Genomic DNA, 17,648 nt, shown 5'->3' with positions numbered 1-17,648 from the left:
TTCTAATTAATTCAATCAAATCTACAAAAATAAATATATATTTATTTTTTACAATATTGAGAAGTGTTGTGAGAAGAGTTGTGAAAGCTCAAGTCAATTCCTTGATGTCAGAGTTTGACTAGTTGTTAAAATAAACTTTAAAAAAGACTTAAAGGCATATGATTCTATATTTTTAGAATTTTTCATTTTTATAATATTTTTAATTCAATATTTTTAATTCATTTCATTTCAATTTAATTTTTTATATTAAGATCTTAATATTGTATTTTTAATTTTGCGATCACTATAAAGAACACTATAATCTTCATAAAAAAAGTTAAAAAATTATTTTAATAATATAATAATTATAATATATAATTATTATCCATCCATTCCTTTATTCGTCCCCTTGGGGATTGAAGGCGCTTTTCACGAGGAGCGTTTCCCAAACCTCTTTACAATCCCCCTCACTTCTCTACCATATACAATACAAATCATAAAAAAATACAACATATAATATACAATATACTATATTCAGCCGCCCCCGTCTTCTAACACTCTCCCCTTTTTCCTCTACATCTCCCAGCATTCCTCCATCTCCTTTCCTACGTTCCTCCCCACTCCGGCTCCATTCTCCCCTTCCAGCTTTCTCGAACTACCCCCCTTCTCTCCATCCTCCTTCTTCTTCCTCTTCACATTTCCTTCCTCTCCCCTCTCTTTCCTCCTTCCTCCTTTTACCATCTCCTTTACTCATCCTGCTCTCCCCCATTCTTTCATCAACTTTGTCTCCTTTCTTCCACCGGTACCCGAGCAGGCATATGGGGTGTGTTGGTTCGAACTGGATTCGAACCCGGGACCTTCCGAATGCCAGCCAGACACTGAGCATGCGGGGCCACTTTTCACCCCATTCTAATACATAATTATTATAATTGTTATACATTTATATTTTTCCAATATACATTTTACAATAAAATATAACCTATTGATTGGAAAACATTTCGAGAATTGCAGCGGTATCGCTTGGATATCGTTTTGCTAGGCTTGCATTTGGTACGTAATATGTATCTTCGAATCTGGAGAAGTATCGTCCTATCTCTATATTATTAATCAATTTCGATGCACATGACGATATATGATCTAATATAAAGAAAAAGATATAGTTTATATTGTACAGACAAAAAATCATAAAACATATGTGATTTAAAAATGCTACCAATATTAATACCTTGTTCCATATAACATATTTTATTATTTTCAGTAAGAATTATATAATGCGGTTGATCGAAATTATCTGAAGATTTTTTACATATACATATGTGATAATTATATCCGTAACATTTACGTAAATATGGAAACATAAGAGTTTTTCCCAATTTAGATTTAAACATAGGATCACATTGATAATGCCATCCAATTATTACGCCATCGTGATTATTCTTTTCTGCATTATAAGGGTAATAAAGTTTCCATGAATGCGTTACGATCATTCCTACCGCAAACTTAATTCTTTCTTTCCTTTTTTTTGCTTGTCTTTTTTTAGATCTAATCTGTGCATGTATAGATAATTATAATTAAAATTATTTTTTTATATTATTATTTAAATATTAAAATACACTAGACAATGTATAATAAACTATATACACCTCTATTGTCTTTGTAATATATCTGTATTCAGTTTCAATATTTATATTATTAATTTCTGTCATTATACGTCGGTATAGATAAGTAAATAACAAATTAAACTTCCACTTGCAATGTATATTATGATCTATTAATTCTTGGAGGAAATTAATCGTCATTAATCGTGTTATCTAAAAAAAAGCATGTAAACAAAATTTTGGTTACAGACAAAGAAAAGTTTATTATTTTTACTCATTGCTTCTAAAATATATTGACTCATTTACTTGACGTATTATATACAAGACTTGTAATTGTTGTTATCTTTAATAACTATTGCTAAAAATATTAGAAACTATATATAAGAAATTACTAACCCATGTATAATCTAATGAATCAAATTGTTTGTTATAGTTACATTTCTTTCTGACAATATTTGACGGATAAAATAGATTGAGTTCCTCCGTCATAAATAAATATTCAGTATATTTAAAATCTTCTGCATTACTGCAATAAAGAAACAAATATATTCATATACATATATACATAGGTACATATATAAAGAGTATTAATTGTAATCGATCTATGATTTCTCTACCGTTTGTATGTAATGAACTTCTGAAAAATATTGTTGTAAATCTGTGTCAATTGAGCAACAAGCACTTCTATAAATTATCGGAGATGTGACAATAAAAAATTTTTTCTGTAAATAATAAAAAAATTGCCTAAAATTATATATACATATACGTATACACTCCGCAAAATAATTAAAGGATAAAAAAAATTGTCTAAAAAATAGGCAAATTTTAAATAGCTGTAACTTTGTTTCAAAAAATAAAAATTTAAATTTTAAATAAAGTTTTTAAAGCTTGAAATCTTTACTTTCAAAAGGTTACAACTGTTTTTAATTTTCTTCAATTCTGGTATTTTTTATCGAGAATTGAAGACAAAGCGGTCATTTTCACTTTAATTGTTTATAACTCCATTAAAAATTGTACATCAATTTTAAAACTAAAAAGCTGAATCTTTGCTCTATAGTATGATATAGTGGCCGAATTTTTTTTTAACTTGTTAACTTTTTTACAAATAGGTGAAAATAACGAAAAAATTCGCGAGTTTGCTCTTTTTTGTTTAAACTTCGAAAAAAATTACGCAAAATGACTAAAAAACTTTTATCGCCTGAAATTTTTGTGTCTTTTAGTATCCCAAACTTGACAAAAAATCATAGACTTGCTGTGATAATTTCTTTATAGTGAGCCGTATGTTCAAAATGATCGATGTGTATAATATGTTAAAAGAACTTGATTTGTTTTGATAAAAAGATTTTAAAAATTAAAATCTGTGGCAGAAAAATTTTCTCCACTTTTTAACATAATATTTTAACTTGCCTCAACATAAAATTTAGAAAATTTAAAGTTGCATATAATTTCCAAAATTACCACCTACATTAGCTTCATCCAAAGCGCAAATCCAATTGTATAACCTCTACATGGTGAACTTTATTTTGTGTGTATGTGTGTGTGTGTGTGTGTGTATTCATATTTATATATTAATATGTATATAATCAAATCTTTATGAGAGTATTTATATAATGTATATGAGAAAGTATGAATACAAACCAGAAATAAAAACCAGAAATACTGAAAGGCTAAAATAATAATTACTACTAAAGCTAAAATTATACTTACTATTTTGGATTCCATAAGATTTCAATAGAACGTATTTGAATATCACTTGGTACTACAACGCAGTGTATACCAAGTCTTCTGGCTACACTGTGAAACGTAATAGTTAGAAGATACCTTCGAACAAATTCTGAAATCTATGTCATAAATTATATAGGATGTTTCTAAAACTATGTCAGAGATTTTAAGGGCGTATTTTAGAGTCAAAATTAGAAAAAAAGTTCGTATAAACATGGGTAAAAAAAATGCTTCTCCTCCGAGTTATAAACCCCTAAAGTTGGAGAAAATAATCGAAAAATGTATTATATAGCTCTCGGAGACTTTTTCACAGATCATTGAAATTTTGCACAGCGTAATAATTAATAGTGACCTTCATTTATATGTGCTTTTGACAATTTAATCTAATTTTGAAAGGGAGATATGGGACGGTGTTAATTTTCATTTTTGGTTTATAGGAACTTTTTTTCTTATTATGATCCCTAGAATACGCCGTTAAAATCTCTGACATAGATTTAGAAACACTCTGTATATTAAAAAATATATAGAAATTAGCTTTTAAGCCCGCGCTACGCGCGGAAATACTTCAAAATTTTTTTTTTTTTTGCAATTGACGAAAGAAATGTGTTATGCACCCCCGATGTTGCGGGGGAGTGTAAGACTCTCACCCATTAAAAACCCTCTCTGTACACAAAATCAAAATCTCAGTAAAATCTTACTATACAACAAAACTTTTTAAATTTTGGCATTAATATAAAAAAAATCAATCCATTAATAAATAAATGCTCTCACCCACTAAAAACCATCTCTATACACACACACTCACACTAAAGCCACAACCAAGAGGTGATTTTTAATCAAATGTGTGTGTGTGTTGTGCGTGCGTGTGCGTATGCATTCGTGCGTGTGTGCGTTGTGACATGACAATTTTTCATTAAAAAATTAGTCCGTCACAAGGATCGGAAGACCCGACCGGGAAGGATTTTTGGGGTCTCAGCTCTCTTTAGAATAAGAGAGAGAGAGAGAGCGATCCGAGCGCGGAATCGGACACGATTCTGCCGCTTCGCGTTTTGTTGCGTGCTGTCGTAGCTAGTAAGATTTTTTGGTAATTGCTGCGGCAGCAATTAGAGAAATTAGCGAAGGTCGAGGGGGAAGCGACGACATCTCAGCCGGAGGAGAAATCGAGGAGAGAGAGAGACAGAGCGAGGGGAGGCCACGCCATACGGAACACGCTAGGTGAGATCGCTTTTAAACTATCACGACCTTTATTACATTTCGGGACGATAGTTGCCGCATAAAAATTAAAAGAAAATTCCTCTTCCCTAGGAACCGAGGGCTACGGAAAGGGGAAGGCCACTCCGCGCGAGGATTGCGCAGGAGCCCTACCACGGAGTTACGGCAAGGGACCCGAGAGCATGCCCGGCGCCCGGACCCGGATGCGATCCACGATCGATTGAGGACTCGCGGCGGACGACATCTGGTGTCCGAGGCGGCCGGAGTTGGGCTCTCCGTAAGCTGCCGAAAGAATTTCCCGCCCGGTATCCTACGGGAATGGAAGGATGACCCCGGTAAAGGGAAAAGAACGCGAAAATGAAGGGCAGCAATGACGACCGCGGGGACCCTCCAGGCCGCCTTACGGCCCTGATTACAGGAGCGCCCCGATCGGCCTAGTTCGGCGATACGGCGCCAGCGTGTCTCCGGCGGGACTCCACCTTCCACTCGTCACTCGTCACTGTCGGGCGAGACTAGCACGGGAGCAGAGGTCCCATCTGAGAGAGAACGAGTGCCAGAATTTTGTGGAAGCGAGAGTGCGAGATTGAAGGACGAGAGCCCGGTGAGACGTCGTCGTCAACTCCGACCAGTAATTAGAGGTGGTTCGTTCGAAGGAGTCGCACCGAGGAAACGGGGGCTGTAATTGATAAATTTAGCTGGCGAAATGACGGCAAGCGTAACGTCGTAGAGTTGCGCGAGTTTCTTTGTGACGGCCGCAGGTGAGACGACTCCTTCGAACCCTCTTGTTTCGCGAAAATCTCTCTCTTTTCACTAGCCCGCAGTCCGAGCTCTAAGTTAACGAACATTATACGTTTCTTATTGTGTGTCGCGATTTCACGCCTCCCCGTTAGCTACCGTCTATGATTTATGCGATCGGTGAGCTCGTAAGTCCGAAATTTTGCGCGTGTCCTTGTGAATATTGTTCTGGAGTTATTGTTAAACGAAGGGGCGACACGGAAGTGACCCGACCCTTCGTAGTATTGTAATTAGCGCGAGCGAGGAGTCCCCGATTCGATATTCACGCGGTAGCGGATACCGGCCGGATCACGTGCGCGGCGCGTGAAAGTTGATATCCCGGTGCGCGGACGCAAGTTTTTCAGTAGTATCGAATTCCGGGTGTGTGAAGTTGGCACGCCTATGTTACGATATCATAGTTCTGTTAAGAGTTCTGAATTATTTAGAAGCTAAAGAAGAGTTCTTGATAATTTTTATAAATAGTTCCGGTCATTATGATAATGAAAATTAACTTTGAAAAATGGGGGTGTCAACTTCACGGTTTTTTTACACATCGAGTTCCAATAGTTCTGAGCTTAATTTTAAAACTCTTTTGAGTAGATCTATAGTTCCTAATACTTTTTTTAAAGAGTTCTGCAGTTTTTAGATAAAAAAAAATACTTAAAAAAAATATTAAAAATTTTAGAAAATTTGATTTTAAGATACGATAGTTCTGGGATATTTCTATTATTATTTTATTGATTTCGAAGAGTTCTCTGCAATTAAAAATAATTTATATCCAAAAATGAAAAAATTCTACACTTTAAACGAAATTTCAAAAACCAGTTAAAAATAACACGTATCTTCTTACTCCGTCACCCGATTGCATTGACTCATAAGACTTTTCGTCAACACTCGTCGAGAACTGTCCAGAACTCCAGTCAGAACTAATCGGAACTCTGAAAAAATTTTCGACCTCGAAACTTGGAAAATTTTCAATAACCGTTCAAATATATCTGACATCTTGCAAACCGTTGGTCCGATCGCATTAACCCATAAGACTTTTCGTCAACACTCGTCGAGAACTGTCCAGAACTCCAATCAGAACTAATCGGAACTCTGAAAAAATTTTCGACCTTGAGACTTAGAAAATTTTTAATCACCGTTCAAATATATCTGACATCTTGCAAACCGTTGGTCCGATCGCATTAACCCATAAGACTTTTCGTCAACACTCGTCGAGAACTGTCCAGAACTCCAATCAGAACTAATCGGAACTCTGAAAAAATTTTTGATCTCGAAACAGAAAATTTCGAGATCGAAAATTTTTTCAGAGTTCCGATTAGTTCTGATTGGAGTTCTGGACAGTTCTCGACGAGTGTTGACGAAAAGTCTTATGGGTTAATGCGATCGGACCAACGGTTTGCAAGATGTCAGATATATTTGAACGGTGATTAAAAATTTTCTAAGTCTCAAGGTCGAAAATTTTTTCAGAGTTCCGATTAGTTCTGACTGGAGTTCTGGACAGTTCTCGACGAGTGTTGACGAAAAGTCTTATGGGTTAATGCGATCGGACCAGCGGTTTGCAAGATGTCAGATATATTTGAACGGTTATTGAAAATTTTCCAAGTTTCGAGGTCGAGAATTTTTTCAGAGTTCTGATTAGTTCTGACTGGAGTTCTGGACAGTTCTCGACGAGTGTTGACGAAAAGTCTTATGGGTTAATGCGATCGGACCAACGGTTTGCAAGATGTCAGATATATTTGAACGGTTATTGAAAATTTTCCAAGTTTCGAGGTCGAAAATTTTTTCAGAGTTCCGATTAGTTCTGACTGGAGTTCTGGACAGTTCTCGACGAGTGTTGACGAAAAGTCTTATGGGTTAATGCGATCGGACCAACGGTTTGCAAGATGTCAGATATATTTGAACGGTTATTGAAAATTTTCCAAGTTTCGAGGTCGAAAATTTTTTCAGAGTTCCGATTAGTTCTGACTGGAGTTCTGGACAGTTCTCGACGAAGTGTTGACGAAAAGTCTTATGAGTCAATGCAATCGGGTGACGGAGTAAGAAGATACGTGTTATTTTTAACTGGTTTTTGAAATTTCGTTTAAAGTGTAGAATTTTTTCATTTTTGGATATAAATTATTTTTAATTGCAGAGAACTCTTCGAAATCAATAAAATAATAATAGAAATATCCCAGAACTATCGTATCTTAAAATCAAATTTTCTAAAATTTTTAATATTTTTTTTAAGTATTTTTTTTTATCTAAAAACTGCAGAACTCTTTAAAAAAAGTATCAGGAACTATAGATCTACTCAAAAGAGTTTTAAAATTAAGCTCAGAACTATTGGAACTCGATGTGTAAAAAAATCGTGAAGTTGACACCCCCATTTTTCAAAGTCAATTTTCATTATCATAATGACCGGAACTATTTATAAAAACTATCAAGAACTCTTCCTTAGCTTCTAAATAATTCAGAACTCTTAACAGAACTATGATATCGTAACATAGGGGTGCCAACTTCACACACCCTCGAATTCCGGACGGCGCGCGCGACTTACCCGGATTTCTATTGCGGCGATATCTATGCACGGATATTTCGGTGTGACCCGGAACTAGACGGTCTAATTGCGAGTTGTCAAAGACCGTCTATCGGCTCGTACAGCGTTCCGACGGCTAAGAGAGCCGCTCTCTCTCGAGTCGGGGAAGATCGTCGCGGAGAGACAAGGCGATTGCCGACGTTAAAACGTCGATTCTAGCTGCCGGAGCCCGGTTAAGCCTCGCGGGGTGAAACGACGTTGTCGAGGAATCGTCCTCGAAACTATTGTTTTCGGATTATTGCTTGTCTGCCCGGCTTCGACCTTGGGCACGAGAATCGAGACCCGTCGGCGATTGCGAGCGACCGGCGAGACGACCACCGAATACTTGTTGTCTCTATCTAAATTTTATTTTTCTCTTTATTGTTATTTCTATTTATTTTCTTTTGTTTTGTTTAAATTCCTATTTATTTTTTTTGTTCAAATATACTCCTGAAAAATCGCAAACTTTGGTCCCGTTATTCTCATTCCTCCTCTGTCGCAAAACGAACCCTTTCCGTCGGCCGAGCTGCCGTGCACTTAATCGTCGCGATCTCTTGGAGCGGGTAATCGACCGGGCTGTTGCTATATTCGAGACGGACGCGTCGACCTCGCCGCGGATTACCCTGTGTGTAGCGGTACGGTTCCTCGTACCTGGCGCCCAATTAAATTCAAATCACGATCGAGTTACGATTAGAGAAATTGAACGTTCGATTATTCCGAGTCTTTTAAGAAGTCGTGTCGAAGAAAGCTCCGCGTAAATAACCATAATTATAGTTAAAATTATCGGTTACAGCGTGCGTGCGTGTGCGCGCGCGCGTGTGTGTGTGTGTGTGCGCGCGCGCACTATCGCAGACAGATGGCCTAGGAGTAATATAATTCTCTCTCTCGAAAAAAAAAATTTTTTTTAAACTACATCGTCGCCGTCTCCATAAAATTTAAAAAAATTTTGGTACCGATTTCAAGAAAATCGGTCCATTAATGAATGAGTAGTTCGCGGTCAACAGACAGACAGACGATACTTATATATTATAACCGATAAATTTTTAGTCAATTTAATAATTATCGTTATTTTCGCGGAACTTCCCTCGGCACGATCTCTCGGAACATTCGGGCGCTCGAGCGTGCGGGTTAAATTACTGAAATCTATCTAACCGGAATGGGCGCCAGGCACGGAAGCCGTGCCGCTACTCCCTGGGACTCCGCGACGCGGTCGCCGCGTCCGTCTCGAATCCGGCACGCCCGATCCAATACCCGCTAAGAAATCGCGACGAGCCAAGGCGCGGCAGCTCGGCCGACAGCAGGGGTTCGGTTTGCGACAGCGCAAGAAGGAGAATAACGGGGCGACTTAGATGGGTTTTCATGGGTATATTTGCGTAAACCAGAGAAAGTAATAAATAAGAAAGCGTATTAACGACATAGTATGAATAAAAAAAACAGAACAATATAAATTCAATATATCGTATTACGACAAACGGACATTCGGTCGACAGCGGAGACCGGTGAACATAATTGGACAGAATAATATGATCCGCGTTGCATCGAAATTTTCGCATACGGATGTCGGCGTATTAGAACTATGCGGAAGTCGCTCGCGCTGCCCGATAATTCGATACTATAAACGTACGGTCACGCGCCGGGACATTAAAGTACCCGCGCCGCGCACGTGATCCGCTCCTTCGGCTACCCGCGTGAGTATCGAATCCGGGACTTCTCGCTCGCGCCGATTACCACCGAACTGAGGGTCAGGCCCTTTTCGTATACCGCCCTTCGCTCATTATACGATAACCAGTAACAAAATACCCGCGCTGCATACGACTTTACGAGCTCACCGATCTTATTAATTATACCCGACAGCTAACGAGAAACGTATACTCGCGATACACAAATGAATCGGACAAAATTTTCTATCGCCGAGCTCGGACTGTGGGCTCGCCGAAAAGAGAGAGATTTTCGCGTAATAAGGGGTTCGAGCGAGTCGTCCTCCGGTGGCCGTCACACAAGGCCTCCCGAGAATCTATGACGTGGCGTCGGCCGCCATTTCGGCAATTATTTCGGCAACTACTTCGACTCGGCTCTATTTCGCCGGTGCGACTCGCTCGAACAATCTACCTTCTGAATGGGTCGGGGATGGCGACGACGTCTCACCAGCTTCGTCCTCCGCAACGTCACTCTCGCTTTGATCTCTATCTGCGCTTCCCTTTTTCTCGTCGACAGGACCTCTACTCCCTCGCGCGTCTTGCCCGACAGTGACGAGTGGAAGTCTCGCCGGAGACACGCTGGCGCCGTATCGCCGAACTAGGCCGCTCGGGGCGCTCTTGTAATCAGGGCCGTGAGGCGGCCCGGAGGATCCCCGCGGTCGTGATGGCGGCTCATCGCTTCCGCGCTCTTTTCTTTACGGGGTCGTTCCTCCATTCCCGTAGGATACGGGCGGGAAAATCTTGCGGCAGCTTACGGGGGCCCGATTCCGGCCGCCTCGGACGCCGGATGTCGTCCGCCGCGAGTCCTCAATCGATCGTGGATCGCATCCGGGTCCGGACGCCGGGCATGCCATCGGGTCCCTTGCCAACTCCGTGGCGGGGCTCCTGCGCACTTCTCGCGCGGAGTGGCCTTCCCCTTTTCCTCAGCTCTCGATCCCTAGGGAAGAGGAGATGGATATTAATTTTACGCGGCATCTACTGTCCCGAAAAGTATTTACAGTCATGATAGTTTAATAGCGGTCTCACCGAGCGTGTTCCGTAAGGCGTGGCCTCCCCTCGTCCTGTTTCTTTCCTTTTGCCGCTTTTCCTCCGGATGAGATGTCGTCGCTTCTCCCTCGACCTTCGCTAATTTCGCCAACAGCTGCCGCAGCAATCGCAACAGCTACGGCAGCACGCAATCGCAACGCGCAGCGGCGGAATCGCGTCCGATTCCGCGCTCGAATCGCTCTCTCTCTTTCTTATCTTAGAGAGAGCAGAGGTCCCAAAATCACCCCCCCGGTCGGGTCTCGCGACCCTTGTGACGGACAATTTCACCAAATGAAAACTGTCACGTCACAATATATACTAGCTTTTCAGCCTCAAAGCCCCTGTATATAACCTTCCTTTTTAATTTATATCTCTTATTCTTTTTTTTTCTCAAAAACAAAAAAAAGCCACGTAAGATCACTCCCCGGAAAATAAGTAAAATTTTTGTACCGATTTCACGAAAATTGGCCTATAAATGTAGGAGTAGTTCGCGATCAAACAAAGAAAATTAGGTGTTCTGTCTGTTTGACCGCGAACTACTTCAACATTTGTGGATCGATTTTTGTGAAACAGGTACCAAAATGTTACTAATGTTACGGGGATGGATGTTATGTGGTTTTGTTTTTGTTTCTTTTCTTATTTCTTTTTTAATTTAATTCCAAACAGACAGAATTGTTGGTGCTTATTGACATTAAATAAAAAAAAGAAAAACGAAACAAAAAACAAAAAAAAATACGTAAGATCACTCCCCGAAAAATTAGGAAAATTTTGGTACCGGTTTCACGAAAATCGGTTCATAAATGTGAAAGTAAATCGCGGTCAGACAGACAGACAGACAGAGGAAGAAAATTATATACAGGGTGTCCGGTGGTTCGCGTTTCACCTGTCGTGGGCAGATTCCTGGGATCATTTGGAGACGATTTTTCCTCAGCGAAAATGTCGAGGCACCAATAATTTTCGAGTTATAAGCGATTGAAAATAAAGGGTTTTTTACAAACTAAGCCTTGTGGAAATAAAATATTAACAAAATCACATTCTTCAGTTAATTTCAGGTAGAGTTTACTTTAATAGAATTTTAATTTAAGGCTTAGTTACAAAGATACATGATGACAAAAATTGGGAACATGCAAAAAATGATGACCTCCCTCGACATTTTCGCTGAGGAAAAATCGTTTCCAAATGATCCCAGGAATCTGCCCACGACAGGTGAAACGCGAACCACCGGACACCCTGTATATAGATAGATATATAGAAATATTTAGAAATTATATATTAGAAAAATTATATCCAATATTTATAAGATATAAAACACAGTTATGCTCTGCCTTAGCGCATAATAATCTAAATAATTATAATATTTGATATAATTCAAAATAACTTACGCAATTTATATATTCATCTTCATTTAGATCTAATGATATCAATAATTGATGGACGTCTAAATCAGAGAATATAAATTCTTTAAGTATAGGCATAATTTGTTTTGCTTCTGTTGGATTCCAAAAATTGTCATAGATATTGTTATCCCTCCAAAAATCAAATTGCTCCAAGGACGTTGAAAATATTGAATGCTTAGGATATTTATTTCTAAGGCGACGTCGTATTTCTTGAGCAATATCATTTAACCATGTTCTTATAACCGAATAAGAAATATGTGGTTGAAAATATTGTGCCACTATAGTAAGCAACTGCTCTAAAAGCTGCTTTTCTTTCGGCATATTCAAAAATTTGATTAGCTTGTATATAAACCGATATTGTTTTAGATAGTAGGAAATTAGACCAAAGTTATATCTACTTGTCAAATTGAAATTGTCTTGCCTGAAAAAAATTTATATATTAACTATACGATTACACTAAATTATAATGTTAATAGCAATATAGTTTATTGAATTCTACCATTGTGATTGTGCAGAAATAATTCTATTCAAATCATCCAAAACGAAGTAATACATCATTGAGTCTTCAGCTGTGGAACACAGAAAACATTCCAATCTAATTTTTTTCTTTTTCATTAAGTTATTATCGGACGTCAAGGACACATAATGCTGCAGTTTTTTGATGCACTTTATACCCGCTTTTATTTTTTCCTCAAAATTTAAATGATCAAAATATTTTTTCTGTTCCTTTGTGTTATATTTTTTTCTTGCAGTAGGACACCTAAAATTAAAATAAAAAATTATAAAAATATATTAAACAACATCATAATAGTAATCAATTTTGAACAATATATTTTTTAAAATATCCATAAATTTTCTAACTACATATACACATTAATATTAAAGAAATTATAAATTTTTTCAAATATGGATTTATCTATTTAATAGGGAAATATAATTACCAACTTACAAAATTAGTTTCTTTATCCAAATTAATTAATTAATTTTATATATAAATAATTTAACAAATTAAATTTTTATGTGTGATTTTACTTCTAATTGGACAAAAATGGAACTTTTTTTATTTTATCCTTTTTAATGATTTTTTATGAGAAATTTAAATTATGTATTTTTTTATTTGTTAAAATTTTTTTTTGCAGAAATTATAAGTAATAAAATATATGTAAAAAATAAAGAAATTATCAACTATAATAATTAATATATTTAAATATATTTGTCATAGAAGTATTTTAAATAATTTTAAATCTAATTAGACATAATTTTTTACACCAATAGTTTAAGTTACAAAAAAACTGCTAATTTCTGCTAATTGTTCTAAATAATTGAAATGTTTAATTATTTTTTCATCAAAAAGTACATTTTTAAAAAATTTTTATATAATGCTCCTTTATTTTCTATTTCATTCTAGAAGTCATATTTTTCTAGAATTCATATTTTTTATTTTATAGAAAAATCGATGAATTCTATTTTTTATATATTATTAATAAATAAGACGTCGTCACTGGCTTAAGATTAAATAAGTAGCGTAACGCGTCGATTTCTTCGGAAATCTGTAGAAAGAATGTACAATATAAATGACGTAATTTATGAATGATATTAAATAGTCAACATTATACAAATCACATTTTTGTTATAAAATTTTTAATAATTGTGTGATATTTCTGATAAGGTAAATTATTACTGTACTCTATAATTTGACCGTTATTTTTTCCTTTTTGTTCTGAATAGCGGGCATCTTTTCTGCAACAAATGTTATATCCTAATCGGTCTTATCTGAAAATTTCTATAGATCCAGACTTTCAGCGTCCTACGACAACCTTCTCGGTCTATGACCTGAGTTTGTAAGATTGTCTTTATTTTAGTTTACTTTTATAGATGAATAAGAAACGTCTGTCAAGGTATTACTTTTATCTTTTTTTTTCCTAATAAGTTTAACAAACTTGTAATTTTGGCAATGTAAGTTATTTCTGCATAGATCTAAGTAAATCATCTTTACCGCACAATTTTCAAAATGTAAACATTTATAACGAAAACGTGATTTATATTGTGATGACCTGGAGTATGCGGGGTGACGTAAAGGAAATACTCGGTATAGACGAGGTAACCAATTGCTTTATTTTATTTGGCTAGGCCCGAACCGAGACCTTCGGTCGTCCGTCCTCGACTGACTATAAAGACATACACAAGTGTAGAATACTTCTTATTAGTTCGCTGATGGCTGTGTGGCAGCACCTCCCGGATGCCTGATACCACACCCTTCCCCGCATTCTTTTCAACTGTTTTAGACACGATTACATACGACCCTCCATCATGTTTAACTGTACCACTTATGGGGTTAACTATCCCGTTTTTTTTTTTTTTTTTTTTTTTACTTGTTTCGAATGCGTTCGGATCGTCGTAGCTTAATCTTTTCCGCAGGTTTATCTCCTTTCTGCTCGTGTACAGCGTTTTTCTGTTTGTCCGCGTCTACTTCAGGCTGGCCAGCTATCAGTTGATTGGCATGTCTCTTCCACGTACAACCGTCCTTTGTTTTAACGTCATACATTGTCCCCAGTGTACGTTCGCGTGTTACGACGGCGGGTGCCCATCTCTCATTCCCCCCTAAAATCTTTGGCCATTACCGAGTCTCCTGACTTAAAATTTAACTTTCGCGTTCCAGTGTAGTTTTTAATTTGTCGTTCTTGTTGAACTTATACATGTTCGGAGGCCGGTGAGGGCCGCAGAACTGAAAAACGATTTCGAAGTTCTCTATTGAATAACATGCTTGCGGGGGATCTTTGCGTGGTCGCCTGTGGCGTGGCCCTAAAATCAAAAAGGAATTGTCGGACTGCTGTTTGAAGCGACATGATCAACCATCATACTTTTTACTTTACGTTTAAAAGTATCTACTAAGTTTTCTGCGGCGCCATTGGTAGCGGGGCAATGTGGTGCCGTTGTGCTGTGTTTAATTTTAGCATTCTTTAGTAGGCTTTTTTTTCTCCCTTAAACGCGGCTGCGCTCTCTCGGTAAGAACTAAATCTAGCTTGCTTTTTGTAAATGTACCCAGACCCTTTGCAAAAACATTTGGAAATTTCGCTCGTAAATTTTCGATCTCTGTGTTACTTCCTAACATTGTAAATACTTGCCCGCTCGAAATCTCATTTTCTCGACTCGTTATTCTACCTATTGTTGGTGGTGGCCACATTTTCAGTGCCTCTAGCCAACTTCTCCCTAACAGTGGAGGTCCACCTCCCGGAATTACATATAAGATACGCTGCCCTTTCGTTTCATTGCCCTCGATGTCTACCCTCACGTATCCTACTGATTGTATTGGTTTTTTATTATACGCGTTTAGTGTTCTTGACGCCTTTGCCAACGGAATTGACGAGAAATATCGTTCATAATATTTTCTAGAAATTGCCGAGTATGCAGCCCCCGTATCCGGTTCCATTTTCAAAAAAATCTTATTGACTTTAATAGTTTTGTAATGAGGCGCAACCGTTTTTTCTTCTAGTTTGCGGTTCGGCGATTCGCTCCGATTATAATTAATTATTTTCTCTCTATCTCTAATCATAAACATATCTGCTGCGTATTGCTGCTCCGATGTATCGTCGTCGTCTGAACTCTGATCTTCGTTTGTTTCCACGTCGATCCGGTGTTGGGCTCCTATTTGTCTCGGATTATTGACTCTCTTCGGGTACATTTTGAATAGGTGTCCTTTCTCGCTACACTCACTACAGTACTTTTCTCGCAAAGTACACTCTGCCTTTATATGATTGTCCTTGCCGCAACAATAACACTGGCGGCCCCTCGAATTTCCTGACGTGCTCGGCGTATCTTGGGTTTGGTGCCGTTGGCGTGAATTTCGTTTCTTTGACGGTTGAAATTTTTTTGTGTGGCTCTATTGTCTGGGTATCGTTTGGACTGTTTATTCCTTTCGTGAGGCCGTACCATGTGTAGTGTCGCCGTCGTTGCTCCGTCACCTAGGCTCTTGTTTGTCTTATGTGTGTTAGCTATTTCGACGGTTTTTGCCAGCTGTTCCAATTCGTCCAAGGACGTTGCTGCTGATTTGAGAGTAATTCGTATCGAATTAAATCACTAGATGTGCCCGCGATCAATTGATCTTTAATTTGATTATTCACCTCGGTTGTAGCAAATTGACATTCTTTCGCCATTGTTCTTAACGCTAAGACGAACTCCGTTATCGTTTCTTTTTTTTGTTTACGTTCCCGGAACGCATAGCGTTGTATGTGCTCGTTTTGTTTTGGAGCATACATTTGAATTAGTTTCTCTTTGAGTACTTCGTACGCCAACGTGAGCGGCTTGGCCGGTGCACATACCGCCTGTAGCTCTTTGAATACCTCCGGTGTCAGTTGCGTAATCAGTAATGCTGCCCGTTTACCGTCGGGTATGTCGTTGAGGGCAATGAACGCCTCCGGCTAATCCTCGAATGTTCTCCAGTGTGAATCCTTCTTAAACGTATTAATGTTCCCTAGTATGGAAGCCATAGCCCTGGGTTGTTTGTTTTTAATATATATTGTGTTATCGTTTTTCACATATACGCTGAGTTCTCTGCGAATTTCTTCTATGGTGGCACTTTCCGATATTTTTATTTCGTAATTTTCGCACACTTGGCGCGCTTGGAATTTGCTTAATTTATAAATCCATCTGGTACGTCTCTCTCTAACCTCGGCGTCGATGGCCTCCCAATTTATGTCTCCGTCATCACTAAACATGCCCCCCCTTTTTATTTATTGTTGGGGCTTGGATCCCCTCCTCGTCGCCACTGTGATGACCTGGAGTATGCGGGGTGACGTAAAGGAAATACTCGGTATAGACGAGGTAACCAATTGCTTTATTTTATTTGGCTAGGTCCGAACCGAGACCTTCGGTCGTTCGTCCTCGATTGACTATAAAGACATACACATGTGTAGAATACTTCTTATTAGTTCGCTGATGGTCTGTGTGGCAGCACCTCCTGGATGCCTGATACCGCACATATATTATGTGGATTATATTCAATTTTATGTGGAATATATTCAACATTATAAATTATGTGATTTATACTGTACATCTTCCTAAAAGAATTTCTGGAAAAGTTTTCAAGCTACTTGAGTCAGCGACGGCGTCCTATTTATTAAAAATATATAAGAAATAGAGTTCATTAATTCTCTATAAAATGAAAAATATGTACACTTTCAAAATAAAATAGAGAATAAAATTACATTATTTAAAAAATTTTACAAAGTAATTTTTTTTAAAATTATTAAACATTTATACATTTCAATTATTTATAACAATTGTAATTTGCCATTTCTTGTTAATTTAAACTAATTATATAAAAAATTTGTCTAATTAGCTTTATCCATGCAGTTTTTAAAATATCTATGTACATATATAGATAACTATATATATCAATAGATACTAAATTAGAGATATTAATTTTTTAATTTGACAACTTTTTTATTCTTTACGAAAATTTTATTATTTATAATTTCTGCAAAAAATATTTTGGACAAATGAACAATACGTATACAATACTTTTTCTTATTTTATGTATATTTCACGTGAAAAGTTTTGATTGATTTGAAAAATGCGAAGTCAAAGAAAATTAATTTTTGTCCTATTTGACTCTTATGCTCATTATGTAATAATAAAGCCTAGACAAGGAAAAAATTTTAAATCATAATTTATGATAACAAGA

The 17,648-nt window shown here is 37.4% G+C and overlaps 2 protein-coding genes across 2 annotated transcripts; both read right to left on the bottom strand.

Annotated features, from left to right (window-relative positions):
* Window positions 1-316: 316 nt before the first annotated feature.
* On the bottom strand, window positions 317-14,510 carry LOC145945604 (uncharacterized). Its single transcript, XM_083054660.1, has 8 exons — window positions 14,338-14,510; window positions 12,465-12,725; window positions 11,951-12,386; window positions 3,285-3,418; window positions 1,974-2,103; window positions 1,623-1,790; window positions 1,205-1,526; window positions 317-1,116 (listed from the first exon to the last, which is right to left on the bottom strand). The coding sequence occupies exons 1-8, from the start codon at window positions 14,508-14,510 to the stop codon at window positions 959-961; spliced, it is 1,782 nt and encodes a 593-aa protein (XP_082910786.1). The 3' UTR covers window positions 317-958.
* On the bottom strand, window positions 12,658-17,035 carry LOC145945336 (uncharacterized). The gene is made up of 2 exons (XM_083054269.1): window positions 14,020-17,035; window positions 12,658-12,725 (listed from the first exon to the last, which is right to left on the bottom strand). The coding sequence occupies exon 1, from the start codon at window positions 15,645-15,647 to the stop codon at window positions 14,916-14,918; it is 732 nt and encodes a 243-aa protein (XP_082910395.1). The 5' UTR covers window positions 15,648-17,035; the 3' UTR covers window positions 12,658-12,725; window positions 14,020-14,915.
* Window positions 17,036-17,648: the final 613 nt, after the last annotated feature.

Source organism: Prenolepis imparis, unplaced genomic scaffold (genome assembly GCF_030444845.1).
Source record: "Prenolepis imparis isolate NDT839.2.m4 unplaced genomic scaffold, iyPreImpa1.0 SCAF_14, whole genome shotgun sequence".
In the NCBI taxonomy this organism is placed as follows: Eukaryota; Metazoa; Arthropoda; class Insecta; order Hymenoptera; family Formicidae; genus Prenolepis; species Prenolepis imparis.
The sequence above is the reverse complement of the archived record's forward strand: the minus strand, read 5'-3'. Positions and strand labels throughout refer to the sequence as shown.

What these genes read in the sequence shown, in the direction of transcription:
- LOC145945604 (XM_083054660.1), bottom strand. Translation starts at nt 14,510, where the DNA reads ATGTATGACGTTAAAACAAAGGACGGTTGTACGTGGAAGAGACATGCC. An exon ending in ATTCATTAGATTATACATGG is followed by an intron (nt 1,791 to 1,973) that starts GTTAGTAATTTC and finishes GCTTTTTTTTAG; the next exon opens with ATAACACGATTAATGACGAT. An exon ending in ATATTACAAAGACAATAGAG is followed by an intron (nt 1,527 to 1,622) that starts GTGTATATAGTT and finishes ATACATGCACAG; the next exon opens with ATTAGATCTAAAAAAAGACA.
- LOC145945336 (XM_083054269.1), bottom strand. Translation starts at nt 15,647, where the DNA reads ATGTACCCGAAGAGAGTCAATAATCCGAGACAAATAGGAGCCCAACAC.